Below are 15,775 nucleotides of genomic sequence, written 5' to 3'. Positions count from 1 at the left end.
GACAGGCTGGAGTCAGAGGTACTCAGAGACACAGATCAGAGCTGGAAGAGAACAGATGATGGCTAAGCAAACCTCCCCATTTTAGAGGTTGGAAAACTGAGGCTTACAATAGGGCAGGGAGCTAGTCAAAGTCATGTAGCTTGCTATGGCAGCTTTTGGACAAGGCTGTTGGATTACTATTCCTCCCCACCATCAGGGTTTTTAGGGACCTCTCGAGGGGCAGAGCTGAATCAGGGTGGGAAATGGCCAGCAGCTTTAGAGGTTGCAGGAGTGGAGGTCTGGGGAACCCCCACAGGAGGGTGTCACTATTCTGGAGCCGGGAACCCGATTTCCTACTTCACTCATTGCCATTATAACACCCTGCAAACTCTGGGATATGTTTGGGGTGATAGTACATTCTTTCTGACTGACTCTTTGTTGTTCTGCAAGACTAAATCTGTAGCAAGGATGAACCAGGGTAAAAGTATGGAGAAGAAAATCCTGAATGCATTCAGGCTTTTGGTCAGCAAGTGTAATGAGTGAACTCAAACAGAATTAGGCCAATCAAAACCTCTTCCTAATCAGGAGTGGAATGACAAGTCCTGAATCCAGACCAGACTCTTGGGCTCGTCTTTGAGGGCCCACTCACACAGGACCATCTACCAGAGCTTCCGGTTAGAGAACTGTTTGCATGGTGTTGAAAAGCAATGGCTTCCTCCATGGCTCGTGCTTGGGAACATAAACTTTTAAATTCATGCCAGTTCGATGGAAACAGTAGCCAATTTCATGGAGTCGCTAAAAAGAAGAACAACAGCGGATACAGTCGGCATTAATAATATAACAAAAGAAGAAAAAAGAGAAACTTTTCATTAGTACCTTTTGATGTCAATTTATTATTTAGCCCTTTCTCGATACCCAAACAGGCAGGCTGTCACAAAACATTCAGAAAGTCCTCTAAAACAGTCAAGGTATCTGTCTTACCTCAGCTCCTTTTTAGAAACCTGGAAATCAGGAGCCCTGGCATTTATAGAAGAGCTGTGTTAAAAATACGTGCTGTATCAAAAGTACTGTCGGAGGATCACTCCTTACAAACATTTTAGGGTAAATTTTGTCAATGGCCAGGAAGCAGGCAGGTCACGGTTCTTAACAGAAGATTCCATGTAAATCAGCAAAGTGCTGCTTCCAAAAGTTTGACTCTTCGATGAGTATAAAGCCCATCATTTGGTAATTAGCATCCTGTCAAGTCTCTTGGGTCAAGACCGGCACGCTGAACCTGGCCCTCATCAAAGAAATGCATTGTGGGCAATTCTGATCTGACTGTCAGGGGCCCCTGGGGTACGCAGACCCGCCTTCAGTGCACAGGCCACAATGACCATGTACCACATCCGAGGGCCTCTTCACCCACAGGTATGAGAGCTTTTGCCGAATCCTAATGACCTGACACACAATGCTAACTTCTTTGATAAATGTCCATCCTGGTGATGCAGACACTTACTCCTCCCCAAAGAAGGAGTCTCTCTCTGGTATAGAAGACTCTACAGAAATAAAATCATTGTTGAAATAAAACCAATGCATAAAAGAAAAAAAAAGGAAAATGAAGACTTTAACGGGCCTCTCCTTTGGAGGAGTGGCTGGTCTCCGGCATTGCTCTGGGTGCTTTCCTCTCTCCAGCATTGTGCTGGGTGCTCTCGCCTTTCCAGGAACTGTCCCTGGTATAGAGGTTGTGGTCCTTGATGTAGGCGATGACCGCGTCGGGAAGCAGGTACTTCACGCTCTGCCCTTGGCCCAAGGCCTGCCTGATGTACGTGGCGCTGATCTCGTTCGGCACAGGTTCCCTGGCCAGGTGAATGTTGTGCTGGTACCTCTGCAGGATGGGTGAGGCCGAGATGTACCCCTTTGCGTCGTGACCCACCCGGCCCACACACACCACACCGAACTTCTCCACTATTTCCTGGATGTGCTCGTCTTTCCAGAGGTTGGGGGTCTGGAAGGTCTTCAGGACATCTGCCCCACAGAGGAGCTTTAGTTCAGGCACAGCTGGGAAAACAAGGGTGGGTGCCAGCAAAGTTACCGAAGGGTCATGGCCAGTACAGATAACATATTCCATTTGAAATTTTCACAAAATGCTTTTCTTGGAATGTACTGGGAACACAATGTCTGTATGTTCATGACTTAAAAAGAAAAAGCAAGGAAATGAATCGGAAGCTACTGCAGGGATAGACAGTTGTAAGTAATAAATCAACATATTGTCTCATATTGGCAAAGTGCCAAGTCATACAAAACAGTGTCTTATTTTCAGTGTTATTATCATAAGTCTGTGGTTGCTAGATCCCACCGCAGAGTGGTCCAAAGGCGGCTGTGCTGTACACAGAACCCCATCTGCTGACAGAAGGCAAGGTTCTTAAAACACTAGGGCTTCAGGTTAAGTCATTGCCCTTATCAAAATCTATTTCAGCCCTAACTCCTGGTATTTTTATAGGTAAGATCTCATCATAAAGGTTAATTATAAAGGATTGTTGGATAATCAAAAGGTCTCTAAGACTCCCTGCTAGTGACCTTTTCATCTGTTTTCAATAAAACAAAGCTCTAGAACAACTGATCAATGTGGATAATTCCTTGGCATTTGTTCTAACAGAATGGTGATTGTGATGATAAAAGAAGACCTAACATTTATCGGGTGCTCACTATGAGAACTTCTGCAAAGTGCGTTATGTGTATAATCTCATTTCATCTTCAGAACATCATGAGGTAGGTGTTATTGTTGCGCCCATTTTGCGGAGGGGGAAACTGAGGCACAGAGAGGCAAGCGACTTGCCTGAGGTCACTCCTCTAGGCTGAGTGGTCAGTATTGAAACCTGACAGCCAGCCGCCAGGTGGGGGCATTTGTAACTGCAAGGCTCTGCAGCCCCCTGCTGCCGCCCCCTGGCAGGAATTGTATATGCATCAGAATCCAGAAGCCCTTCCTGGGTTTTCCTGGCAACAGTTCACGTTCACGTCCCTTTTGAATGGGCTAATCTGGAAAGGAAAAATCAAGTCCAAGTTAGAAGCAACCAGCTGAATCTCTGGTCCTTCTAGAGGTGGATTCGAGCTTGGTAAAAAGCAAAAACTGGGCTCCTAGAGCACTGACATCTCTCAGTCACCATGAAATTTCAGTTGGGTGGGGCTTCAAGGACAGCACCTGCTGGGGAATAGCCTGATATTTCGGCTCCTCTATTCCAGAACCTTCAAAGGAATCTGGACATGGACCAGACAGATGAGTTTAAAAAGGAGCACCAGACCAGCTCTGGAATGGAAAGTGAGAAATTGGAGGTGTCATGGGGAGGTCTGAGTTCCAGCCTCAGTTGGGCACAGGCTACTCTGGAGCTGGAGCCAAAATCCTTCCTTCTCTGGGCCTCAGTTCCCCAATCGATGAAATGGTGGGCACTAGATTTGTTTACTCAGCAGATGTAATTACATAAACACACTTTGCAAACACTCACGCAGCATAGTATTAGTATAATGAAATGATACTCAAACATTTATAAGAACCAGATACCTTCGATTCAAATCCTGGCTCTGCCATTCAATAGCTGAGTGACCTCGACTGTAGAATGTGGATAGAACAGTACTTATCCCATAGGATTATTTCAGATTGAATTTACAAATGGAAAGTACTCAAAACAGTGCTTGGAACAGAGTAAGTGTGATAGCCATCCATCCACCCATCCACCCACCCACCCCCCACCCACCTACTTATCTACCAATCCATTCATCCACACATCCTTTGAACACTTATGGGGCATCTCCTAAATGCATGGCCTTTAAAAAATCATTAAAAATTATTCAATAACTCATACTTTCACTAATTTGGGCTGATCCCGTTGCTCACAACATATATATATATAGACTTGTACTGTTTTGCACCTGTGAGGTTTTACTCTAATTTCTTATTTATTCAACCACTGTAATAGAGCAAGATAATTATTCAATGATGGAATTATTTATTAAACCATTGTAATACAGCAAAATAATGTAGCGAGACAACATAACAATTTGGTGGGTTTTATCTGGCCTTCCTTTGGGGAAGGTTAGATGATATACACTTAATTTCAGGGTCTCCTGCGGCCTGGGGCACCCTCTCTAGTTTACAAGGTTAGAGAACAGAGAAGACACCCCTTTCTTCTCCCAGTGGATTTTTGTCGGGATGATTTCTACATATCAGCTTCAATATTAGATACTGTTTAATTCATTAATGATGACAGTAAGGAAAATGATTCACCTCGAGACTTTGCCTACTGGGGACAAGTGCTCCTACCTTCCCTGTTCCTCACTTCAAAGGCACGTCTTCTTCCGGCAACATGTGCCTCAGACCCCAGCTCTGGGCAGCCCTGCCAGCAGGACTCACAGAGGCCTGCATGTACCCCTTTCAGATCCACTCCCATCACTGCTACCAAATCTTCAGCTTCAGTGGCTCTGACTGGCCAAGTCCAAAGTACGTAAGTCTGAGGTACTGAATAAAGGCACCAATTTGATTCATTTTTACAGTGACACAGTGACACAAACAGGATGTCCACTGTCATTTTTAGGCAGTGTGCTCTCTTTGAATAGCCACAGGCTTTGAAAAGCAGATGAAGCAGCTATTTACATAGAACATGAAGAAGTGCCACCACGACCTTTTTCTTTGAATGTCCAGTTGCCCTCTTTGATATCAAAGAGCACCAACTCTGAGGTCAGCCAGCCCTGGGTTAGATCTTCTAGGACGCAGGCATAGTTACAGCAGACGGGCCTGCTTCCTGAGCTGTAAAATGGGGATGAGAAAATCTCCTGTGGAAGTTACGGAAACGGAATGAGGGAGGGAATGCTAGGTGAGTTGCCTGCTTTGTACAGGGTACAGACCCTGCCACATGGGCCATAGACATACACGGGAGTGTGGGACTTCTGGGTCTAAACAGGAGGACACCAGCGATGAAGCCAGGTATTGCAACTAGAGGGCAGCCCCAAATTAGCCAGACAACGTCACCTTGGAAGTTAGTGTGAAATGGAAAGGAAGTCCTCAGAAGGTCCCTGAGTTGTGCTCAGCCCCATTAGTCAAGGGCGGGGACACCTCCACAAAAGACAGACACTGTGGGTCTGTTAGAGGACCCAGGCACCCTTCACCCCAGTATCACACCCAAGTAGCCCAGAACGCAGCAAGCAATCCACAGAGCTCTGGCGAGGCCCAGGAGGACCGCAAATCACAGGAGTGAGAGGCAAAGCAGGGCTCCGACAGCCAGAAAATGCTGAGCTCAGCCCGTAATTTGCATTCCCAAAGAAGAACAGCTCACAATACAATACGTAGCACACAAAGTGGTCCTTTGGAAATATGTCAGCAGTACAATGAGGTACAAGCCACCTCATCAAAGGCCAAACTTATGTTGAGACAAACCCCATCTTCCTTTTTTAAATCACTCTAGTATTTTTTTCTAATTATAAACATGAAATTGGTATCGATTATGGAATGCATGGAAAATACATAAGTATTTAAAGTACAAAGCAACAACAATAATAATTCTGCTTCCTACAAAAATCGTCAACATTTTGGTGTATTTTAAAAAATCTTTTCTCTCGATTTAATCTTTTCTCTCGATTTAGACATGCACATAAATGTGAGTATAGTTACGTTTTTATATACTTGAGATTATATATAGCATTGTGTCCTGATTTTTCCCACTTACCTCATAAGCATTTCTCTAAACCATGAACACCTTTTGTGTAGATTCTTCATCATATGTATATAGTATAATTTACTTATACATTTTCTTATGTTTAAACCTTTTATTTTATGCGATTTATCACAGCAAAAATTGCTGTGATAGACATCTTTCTGCATAAATCTTTGTCCCGATTTCTAATTATTTCCTTAGCCAGATTCCTAGGAGGGGGCTATCTCAAGCAAGGGGCATAACGTTTTTGAAGTCCCTGATATATTTTGGTAAACTGACAAGCCCACTTTTCATGCAACAAGATGAATACGACAGACAGAAAGAGGATAAGGGACAAACCCCAACATGACTGGGCTGAGTAGGCCCTAGAAAAATAAAATAAATCCGAAAAGAATGTGGGATGAGCTTCGGCAGAGGGAGGGAGAGAGCCCATCTCAGTGAAAGCAGCTGAGACTGGTTTCATGGGGAAGGTGGGTCCCAAAACAGATAGGTTTTCAACAGGGGAGTCAAGATGGGAAGGGGGAGGAGGGACAGGCCAGGCAAAGAGCCAGACAGGGGTTCTGGAAGCATCTGCAGAGAGGTGAAGTGTGAGAAGCTGGGAATCTGAGGGTGGTGTCCCTCCCCCATTCCTGCCTCTCACTGGAGGCTCCAGCATTCCTCAGCACCTGTGCTGTTTCCTGCCTTTGTGCCTTGCTCACTTGCCCTTCTGCCCAGAAATGCCCCCAACCCCATATAACTTACTGATGCTACGAATGTCGGTGCAGGGGTCTCCTCCTTCAGGCCATGCCTGGACTCACCACCATTACCACCTGTTTCCAGCTCAGGTCAGGGGCTGGGGCAGGCTGTCTCTGTACTCAGCCTGAGCCTAGAGCCTGGTCCAGCAGGGGCTCAGCAAGCATCTCTAGAACCCTATTAGGAGTGACTGCTGAGCCAGAGATGATTCAGAAAGGAGGCAGAAGGCTGAGAATTAACACGGTGCAGGGCTCATGACTGGGGCACAGTGGAGATGAGCCCATGCGGTGAGTGGAGGAGAGGCAGAGGCCAGAGGACTATAATAAGCATTGGAGAAGCTGATTATACAGGAGGCTATAACACCTTCCTTTTTGCATTCCTACTCCAGTGTGCAGTTCCCCAAACTGTCTATAAAGCACATCCCAGAGTGCCTATTAAACATCTAAATTCCCAAGCCTCATTCCCACTCAGGAGGTGTGGGGTGTGTCCTGGGAATTAGTGTTTTTAACAAGTGTCACAGGTGATTGTGCTGTGAGCGATCCAAGATTTGGGGAATGTTGCATGAAACCTTTAGGGCCTGGTGGCATTTTCCAGTCCTTTTAGAAGAGTGTTTCCCAATTTGTGTTCTGGGGAGCACTGGTTCTCAGAAATACTATTAAAAAGAGTTCCATGATTAAAATGCGAAAATGACTATTATTTCCTTTTCTTCTAGAGTCACAATGCACATGAACAAAGTAAAGGTTCTGAAAAGTCCTGTAGTAAAGAAATCATTTTAGATTTCCCGTGACATTCCCAAGACCTTCTGATCTGGAAAGTCTCCCACCAACCAAAGTTGAGAGAGGCACAGCAGGAAACCCAGCAGACCACCTGCTGGAATTTGGGCTCAGTGGGACCAGTGACACTACTGCTGTCACATCCTGCCCTCCCATCACCGGGTGCTCCTGTTTATTTGCAGGAGGGGGCCACGCATTTGATCCCCAATACGAGGATTGCCATTAGAGATAGAAAGTGCTTTGAAATCACAGCTGACCAGGTTCCATCACACACCAGGAGTTGAGAACAGGGTAGAAACCCAGGGTTACACACTGAAAGGATAACCCAAATGAACTTTAGATTGTCTTTAAAACAGGTTTCCACTTCTGAGTAAACCACTGAGTTACACTGCTATAAGTGTTAGTCTCTCAGTTTAAGGGTTATAATGGCACATTTTATATTCAAAAAGAATAAAAAAACACCCTAAAAAACAACACCAAAAAAAACCCCCCAAGAAGGCTAAGGCTTTTCAAAGGACCCCAGCATCACTCCCCCCCATTGATATCTGTGTGGCCCTGTCATCCATATCACAAGCACAAGTCACACAGTAAATTCCTTTGTGGCAGAAAATCCCCAATTAGCATAACAATGTATGAAGGGTGGCAGCTGATTGTTTAATTAGACCTTTCCCACTGGGCAGCCTTAACATCCTTCCCAGTGCCCAGAGGGCTGTGACTCCCATCAGAGCTCCCTCCCACTCACAAGGGGGTCAGCACCTACCTGCAGGCTCCAGGGAGACACTCCCGCTGTGGTCCGGGCCTTCTGTCCGGGGCAGAGAGCGGAGCAGCTCACTGTGGTGATGCCTGCGTTGTAAACATACGGCTCAGGGTGTGTCTGTTCTGCCACGAGTCCCCCCAAAGCCACGGAGGGGTTCGGATTGTAAGTCTCAGCCTGCTTTCACCCATTTAAGGTAACTCATTCCACGAACATTTGCTGAGGGCCTAAGTGCCAGGCCCTGTGCCAGGAGCTGGGACAGAAAGCAGATGCCATGGGGTCCTCCCAGAGCGCCCTGTCCAAATGGTTCACTGCCTTCTGTGAGCCCTGGGTGAAAGCAGCATATTTCTGCTCCTTTTCCACATTATCTTTCAATTATCTCACTTTTAAAAAAGTTGATTAGGGAATAAAGACATGGGTTATTAGAGTCAGACAGACCTGAGTTCAAGATACAAATTTTCATTTGCAAAGCCAGGATAATAGCACTGCCTTTTTAGTCTTGTGAGGGCACACGAGCTACTACCCAGTAAGCAGGGCACAGTGCGTGGCGCACCGCCGGCTCTCAAAAGAGACGCTCACTCTTAAGGGAAGTCAGCATCTGAGGGTGTCAGAGGGAGATGGCTAAGGGTCTGGCTGGGAGCCAGGCTGAGGGGGTTGAATCCCAGCTCCCCCACAGGGAGGCTGTGTGACCCTGGGTCAGTGGTTTCAGGTCTCTGTGGGGATGGATGAGCATCTGCAAATCAAGGAATAATAAGAGCCTGCCTCCCATGTTGTTATGAAGATTAAAGGAGCCGTCCATGCAAAGTGCACTGAACAGTGTGCAGCACAGAGCAAAGCTCATTACGTTAGCATTTCAAATGTGATTAGACTGGCACCAATTTGGCATGTGCGGCTCTTTCAGCATTTTATCCTCTGCAACTCAAGAGATGCCTGTATCTTCTTCTCTTTTTTTTTTAATCAAACTCAGGTCATCACTATGTCATATCAATTTGATCCTCTATTTTCTACCCACTGTATTATGCATTTACAGCAGTTGTAGTGGGGACGGAGCAGTGCCTAATGGTAAAAGCAGGTGCTCTGCAGCCAGAGTTGGTGAGTTCAAGTTTAGGTTCTCCTAAACTTAAATATGAACCTGGATGGGTCACTAACACGCTCAGGGCCTCACTGACCTTGTCTGTTAATTGGTCATGAAAGTGAATACTGGCCTTATTTCCATCAGTATCACAAGACCACGCAGGAGGATGTACGTTTACCCTGCCAAATGCTGAAGTGGCTTGATGCTGATTATTACTGGGGGAAGGCTCAGGCAGTCAAACCAGTTAGACTGCCTGGGTTGAAATTCCGGTGCCAGCTTGTAGCTGTGAGATCTTGATGGGTTCCTTAAGCAATCTGCCTCCAGTTTCCTCATCTGTAGAATGGGGCGGCGGGGGCTGGGTGGTGGTGCTAATGACAGTATCTACCCCAGAGAGCTGTTGTGAGGATTCCGTGAAGAGCTCAGCCTGGCTCATACACAAAAAGTGCCCGATAAACATCAGCTGTCATTATTACCACTGCTCCTAGAGTAGCTTCCCCACCAGACTGTGAACACATTCAATCCATCTTTATAGTCTTAATACCTAGGAACTGCTTACCTACAGTCGGCTGAATTCAGGAATGATGGAAGGAGTGGATGAATAAATACATTTAATTCTGGTTCAAAGTCCTTCCTAATGATCTCAGAGACTCAGCCGAGTCATCTTACGGACTAGCTGTGTTTCCATATTGTCTTACTGCTTTGGTTTTGGTAAACTTCGTTTCTGAGGATTCACTCCTGGGTTAGTATGGAATCTCACATCAGACTGAAGTAGGTTTGCAGCTCTACTCCACTCTCTAACTGTGGGACGCTAAGTGTGATCCTTCCAGAACCTCCATTTCCTCATCTGTAAAATGAGACTAATCCCATCTACTTCTCAGAGTTAAGATGCTGACTAGATAGTTCATATGTGAAAGCGCCTGGTACACATAGTAGGTGCTCAATAAAAGGTGATGACTGTCATTTTATTTTACCTTGAAGCTCCCACTTCAAGTTGACCCTACTTAGAATATTAGCTGGATCTCTGAACCCTAGTGTTCAAATGCTTACTTTCAGTGCCAAATGCCTCTTCCTCACAGACCTCCACTGCCTCTGTGGGGCAGTGGCCATGACTTCCTCTTCCTGCCTGCCTGAGTGGAGCGTGGTGTGCCCAGCCCTGGGCTTGAGGACTGACCCTGGGAGCACATTCTCTGTGTCCTCAGCAGCACCACGGGTCTCCAGGGACGCCTGATCAGAGGTTCATTGTGGCGGGAGTAAAGTCAGCCACTCCGTGTTTCTACCTGGAGGTCCCTGGTTTTGAAGACGGCCATGAGCACGGCTGCAGAGTCAAACAGACTGGGGCTCCACCACTTGCTTATTTGTTGTTATGACTGTGGTTAACTTAGCCTCCCTGAACCTCAGTTTCTTCATCTGTAAAGTGAGGACAACATGAGATCATGTTTGCAAAGGGGTACATGAGATGACGATGATGGTCCACATCAAGTGGCACTGTCACCCAGGCCTTCACCCCACACAATGGGGAAAAGGCCAGTGAGATGAGTTATCGAATGCCCTAAACGCATGAAAGCTGACCTAGATTTTTAAAATTTAGAGTAAAAATAAGCAACCTGATAAAAAGAATCCTCAATAAGTCCCACAATGAGTTTACTTCCTAGTGACATTCGTCACTGTCACTGTGATGTAAATTAACTCTTGACTCTATCGAGAAGATATAAAAGGTGGGGTAGATTTCTACCATGCTTTTAAAATCACCTGTCTTTAAAATTTTAACCAGATTTTTCCATCTTAAAGAAAAAAGTGCTACTGGTCGTTTTAGGAAAGCATTAGTAATCAAACAAATTTTCCAATGCAATGAATACACTTTGGAGATGAAGCTCTCTCTAAATAGTGGAAAACAAGATCTTAATCAGCTATCTGATGAAATGGTCTTGACTATTTGTATCAGTGGACTCTCAACCTCGGCTACACAAAATAAGTCATTTGGGGACCTTTTAAAAATTACCCATGCCTAGACCTTATCCCAGACAAATCATAATCTTGGGCGGGGGGGTGTTTGAGCATTTTTTTTCTTAAAAAAAAGCTTCCCAGGTGATTCTTACAACCAGACTTGAGACCACTGGTTTGGATGGATCTCAGTACTAATCAAAAAGCCTGATTCACATACTTGGCGACGGAAGCTGTGGCCTCAATCCTGGCCACAGGTTAAAATCCCCAGGGAGCTCTTAAAAATCCTGACACCTCACCTGGACTAGTGACATCCCAGTCTCTAGGGTAAGTCTCAGGCTTCGATACTTTTGAAAGCTCCCTAGGTGATTTCAATGTGCAGCCAGGGCTAAGAAGCACTGAACTCAAGGATATAGTAAAAAAAAAAAAAAAAAAGAGAAAAAAAAAAGAAAACGTGTTAAGTGAAATCTTAGCTCAGGCCTGCATTTTGCAGCAGAAGCACTAATAATATTATACAGTACTGTAGTCAGTTCCTATTTATCTGGGAATGGCTTATCTGTTTTGAGGATAAGTTATGGGCTAGTGTTAGGGATGCAGGGAAGGTAGCTAACATTACTAAACACCTACCATAAACCTGGTATTTTGCCTAGACCACCTCATTTAATTCACGCAGTACCCCAGTAAAGGAGGTGGTATCATCCCCATTTTACTAGGTGAGGAATAGAGGCTCAGAGAGTCTAACTCACTTAGATCAAGTCACTTAGCTCCCAGTAAACTAGGCTCCAAAACCTGAGCCCTGGGCCGTACTCCACAGCATGGTGGAGCACAGTGGCTCTCTGTTTCTGACTACATATTAAAGCTAAATGACTTGTTGGATTATCTATTGTTTTGTTTTTATTCCCCTCTGTTAGCCTAGATAAATGCAAGCTGGTGATATGGCTTATTCTGAAAGGATGATCCAGGTGTAAATTTATTCCTTATGTTAAAAAAAGAGAGCGCATATGTCCTAACAATCATTTCATATTTGCTCTCCTTTTAATTTGGCAACAGTTTCGGAAGTAACACTGTCACTGCTGAATGCTTCCAGCTGCTTTCCCCAGTAAAAAGTAAATAATAAGAACCAGGATATGTAACTAAATGTTTACCTTTACTAAAAATGTAAACATTTTTCTCCCAAGTTAGTTTGAAGATAAGTAAAAAATGAAAACGAGACGAGATTATGAACAGGGCTGCCAATTATCTGACCTGTCCCTTGTGCTTCCCAATAGATTAAAAAATGCAATCCACACTTTGCAATTCCTTCCAGCAGAGCTGGCTGTCATTAGGGATGAGGCAGGCCCACCTCACAATCCCTGACAGCCAGGACAGGTGGGACTTCCTGCTTCTCTAGCAAACTCCCAGTACTGTGTCCCACACACAAGTCAGTGACCCATGGTCCTAACATGCAGGACTTGTCAGGGCTTTTAAATAGCAAATTACTTACGTTGAACGCTAACAGCAATTCCAAAAGGAAAAAAAAAAAAATCCCGTGTAACTATTTCTAGATTCATAGTTTTTTTCTGTTTTAAACTCTAGATTTATAGAACCCAGGATTTGTATAATTAGAAAAGATGGCTTATTATGTAGATGCAGTTTTCAATCTACTGAATTACGATAATAAGGTCCCATTTACTGAATATTCTTATGTGGTTCTGTCAGAAAAGTCATTTACGTCTTTAAAATCCTCATTAGGCTGTATTGTCCCCGTTTCGCAAGTGAGAAATGTGTCTCAGAGAAGTAAGGTCAAATGCCTGAAGTCCCACGGCTACTAAGTGGTGACAGTGGAGCCAGATGCTATGGCCCTCCGAAACAAGACTGGGCGTTTCCACAAAGTGCATCTGAGGGCAGCCGTTTGTGGTTTTCTTCACTCAGAACCTCTCTGGGAATGTGAGTCTGTGGGTCTTTCTCCCTCTAAGGTGAGGCACTTCTTGGATTTTGGCTGAGAAGGCCTGGCTGAAGCCCCACTCTGCCCTCTATCCCTACCTTTCACCCCGGGGCTCTGCAGACCATCCCGTAGGCCCTGGTCATCACACAAAAGCATGTGCACTGTTACCTCAGCACCTTGACTGTCTCCATCCACTGCGCCTGCTCACTCTCCCAGGGGTCGACTCGGATCCAATCGGACGTCTGCAGCGCCAGCCGGACCATGGCCACACGGTGCTGGGCAGCCGCGAGGTCTTTCTTCCTGTAGTTGTCATTGACAGGAGAGATGATACCCCGGACCACCTGGTACATTCCTAGGCGAGAGAGAGCAGTGGTGTTGCACGGACGAATGCTCGCCACCCGGCAGCCTGAATTCAGGCAGGTGCTAAACATTTCCATGCCTCATCCTGGCTGGGAACAGACCTTGGTATTCTCTCCTGGGTGGCCGGCTCCCTTAGGCCACCTCAGGGACCATGTGCTTCTCCTCCAGAGCCTTCTACAACCCAGAGTAACACTTCGGAGAGGATGGCTGTGAGGGTGGAGCCAGACAAGAGTCCCAGACAGCAATGTGGACGGTTCAGGTCAGAGCAGCTTGGAGGGACACCATGCCTTCCCCGTGTGGGACTTCACAGACGTGCTCTCACTCTCTAATCACGAATGGACAATAGTTGCATATAGTTTCTCCGTCAAACAGTAGATCTTGTGGATCAAAGATGAAGGGATGGGATTTAGCACGAACCAGATGTGTGCGTGATGGAAGAAAACTGACTGCACAGGTCCAGCAGGAGGAACGTGCTGCTGCGGGAATGGGAAGGCTTACTTTGGAAAAGAGAGGCATGGGCTGTGCTGATTAGCGATGCTGTATGGCTCAGGGCCTGGAGAACGGGCGTTTTAAGTTTGAGTTACGGTGACATTGTAGAAGCTACAGAAAACCATCATGTAAAGAGTGTGAATGCCACTCCAAGAGCCTCGGGGGGAAGCCCAGCTCCACCACCCTAGGACGCCTTTGGCAAATTACCAAGCTGTTCGAAAAAATAAAATACTTAGCCATTTGAATTTCAGTTTTCCTGTCTGTAAAATGGGATAATACCTGCTTGGTAGGACCTTGCGTTAAAGATAATGTTTATGTAGTGAGATAATATTTTGATTTAGTATATATTTTTTAAAAATTGTATTGTAAAATGTAACATGCACATAAAAGGGCCTAAAATACATATGGTTTGACGAAGAGTTATAAAGTATATCCTGCTACAATCGTTATGTAAGTTAATATACAGAACCCTTTGTGGCACACCAGAAGTTCCCTATCACAACCCCCTCTCTGACTAGTCTTACTTTTATAATATTAATTCTCTTGCTTTCCTTTATAGCATTACCTTTATTATTCACATGTTATGAATAAATGTATTTCATGTATTTAAGCAGGCTTAAAAAAACATAGATCCATTTTGCCTGCTTCTGAAACTATTATAAATGGAATCACATTGACTGTATTCTTTTGTTAATTCTTTTTCACTTTATGTAAGTAAAATTCATGTAGAACCACCAGTTACATTGCTGTATAACATTCCATTGCATGATCATATACCAAATAATTGATCTATTTTACTGTCGATGGATTTGGTTGGATTCTGACTTTAGATAAGTACAAATAAAGCTGCTAAGAAAATCCTCTCACAAGTCCCCCTATGAATATAGACCCGCGTTTCTTAGGATATATACCTAAGAGTGGAACTGCTGAGTCACATGGTAGGTGTGTTTGCGGCTTTAATAGATGATGCTTAAAAAGTTTTCTATAGTGGTTATAGCTAATTTCCCTCAAACTAGCGATGTATGAGTTTCACTTGCTCCACACCATGACATAAGGGGTTATTCTCAGGGTTTTCCCAATCTGATACAGGTGTAGTTATATCTCATTTTGTGTGTGTGTGTGCGTGCGCGTGTGTGTGTGTTTTAAACTTTTATTTATTTACGTGTGTTTTTCCAGGACCCATCAGCTCTAAGTCAAATAGTTGTTTCAATCTAGTTGTGGAGGGTGCAGCTCACAGTGGCCCAAGTGGGGATCGAACCGGCAACCTTCTTAAGAGCGCTGCGCTCTAACCACCTGAGCTAACTCGCCACCCCTCATTGTGGTTTTGTTTGTTTTCCTGCTTACTAGTGAGGCTGAACATTTATTTGTATATATTATTAAACATTCAAGATTAATTTTTTGTGAGTGCCTGTTCAAATCTTTTGCCCATATTTTGGGTTGTCTGCCTTTTAATCATTGATTTGTAGAATACTTCATATATTCCATGTAGCAGCCCCTTGTTGGTTGGTTATATATGTCATAAATATCTTCTCACTCTATGGCTTGTCTTATTGTTCTTTTTATAGACTCTTTATTTTTATTATTTTTAAATTTATTGGGGTGACAATGGTTAGTAAAATTACACAGATTTCAAGGGTACAGTTCTACAGAATCTTTCTGAAAACAAAAGTTCTTAATTTTAATGTAGTTGGGTTATTAGTTTTTTCCTTTATGGTTAGTGCATTTTGCATTATAAAGACATTTTCCTATATTAGCTCATCAAAGGTTTATCATTTTGTTTTTCACATTTGGCTCTGTGTGCACGATGTGAGTCCTATTAACTTATTTTCCACTTGGACAGTCAATTATTCCAGCAACATTTACCAAAAAGGCCCCTTCCACCCCACTGCTGTGCACTGCCACCTGTGTTGAAGGTCAAGTGTCCACCTGTGCATGGGCCTGTTTCTCTACTCTCTGTTCTGAACTGTTGCTTGATTTGTCTGTCCTTGTGCAGTGTCACACTGCTTTGCTTAATGTAGCTTTATTTTACATCTTGAGATCTGATTAAGCGAATTCTCCCATCTTGTC

The 15,775-nt window shown here is 44.5% G+C and overlaps 1 protein-coding gene across 4 annotated transcripts in view; it reads right to left on the bottom strand.

Moving 5' to 3' along the window:
- Positions 1-846: 846 nt before the first annotated feature.
- The window catches only part of NMNAT3 (nicotinamide nucleotide adenylyltransferase 3), a 96,799-nt gene continuing 81,870 nt past the window's right edge, over positions 847-15,775 (bottom strand). For 3 of the 4 annotated variants that reach the window (XM_081071910.1, XM_081071913.1, XM_081071912.1), the window contains 3 exons: positions 13,028-13,211; positions 7,926-8,008; positions 847-2,016 (listed from right to left, as the gene is read on the bottom strand). In XM_081071910.1, the coding sequence (XP_080928036.1) occupies positions 1,583-2,016; positions 7,926-8,008; positions 13,028-13,211 (701 nt within the window). In that variant the 3' untranslated portion in view covers positions 847-1,582. Of the gene's footprint in view, positions 2,017-7,925; positions 8,009-13,027; positions 13,212-13,320; positions 13,545-15,775 lie in introns of all 4 variants that reach the window. The other variant, XM_081071911.1, reaches the window with a different exon arrangement.

This window comes from Rhinolophus hipposideros (genome assembly GCF_964194185.1).
Source record: "Rhinolophus hipposideros genome assembly, chromosome: 14".
Taxonomy (NCBI): domain Eukaryota; kingdom Metazoa; phylum Chordata; class Mammalia; order Chiroptera; family Rhinolophidae; genus Rhinolophus; species Rhinolophus hipposideros.
Note: the sequence above shows the minus strand (reverse complement) of the source record. Positions and strands in the feature narration are given on the sequence as shown.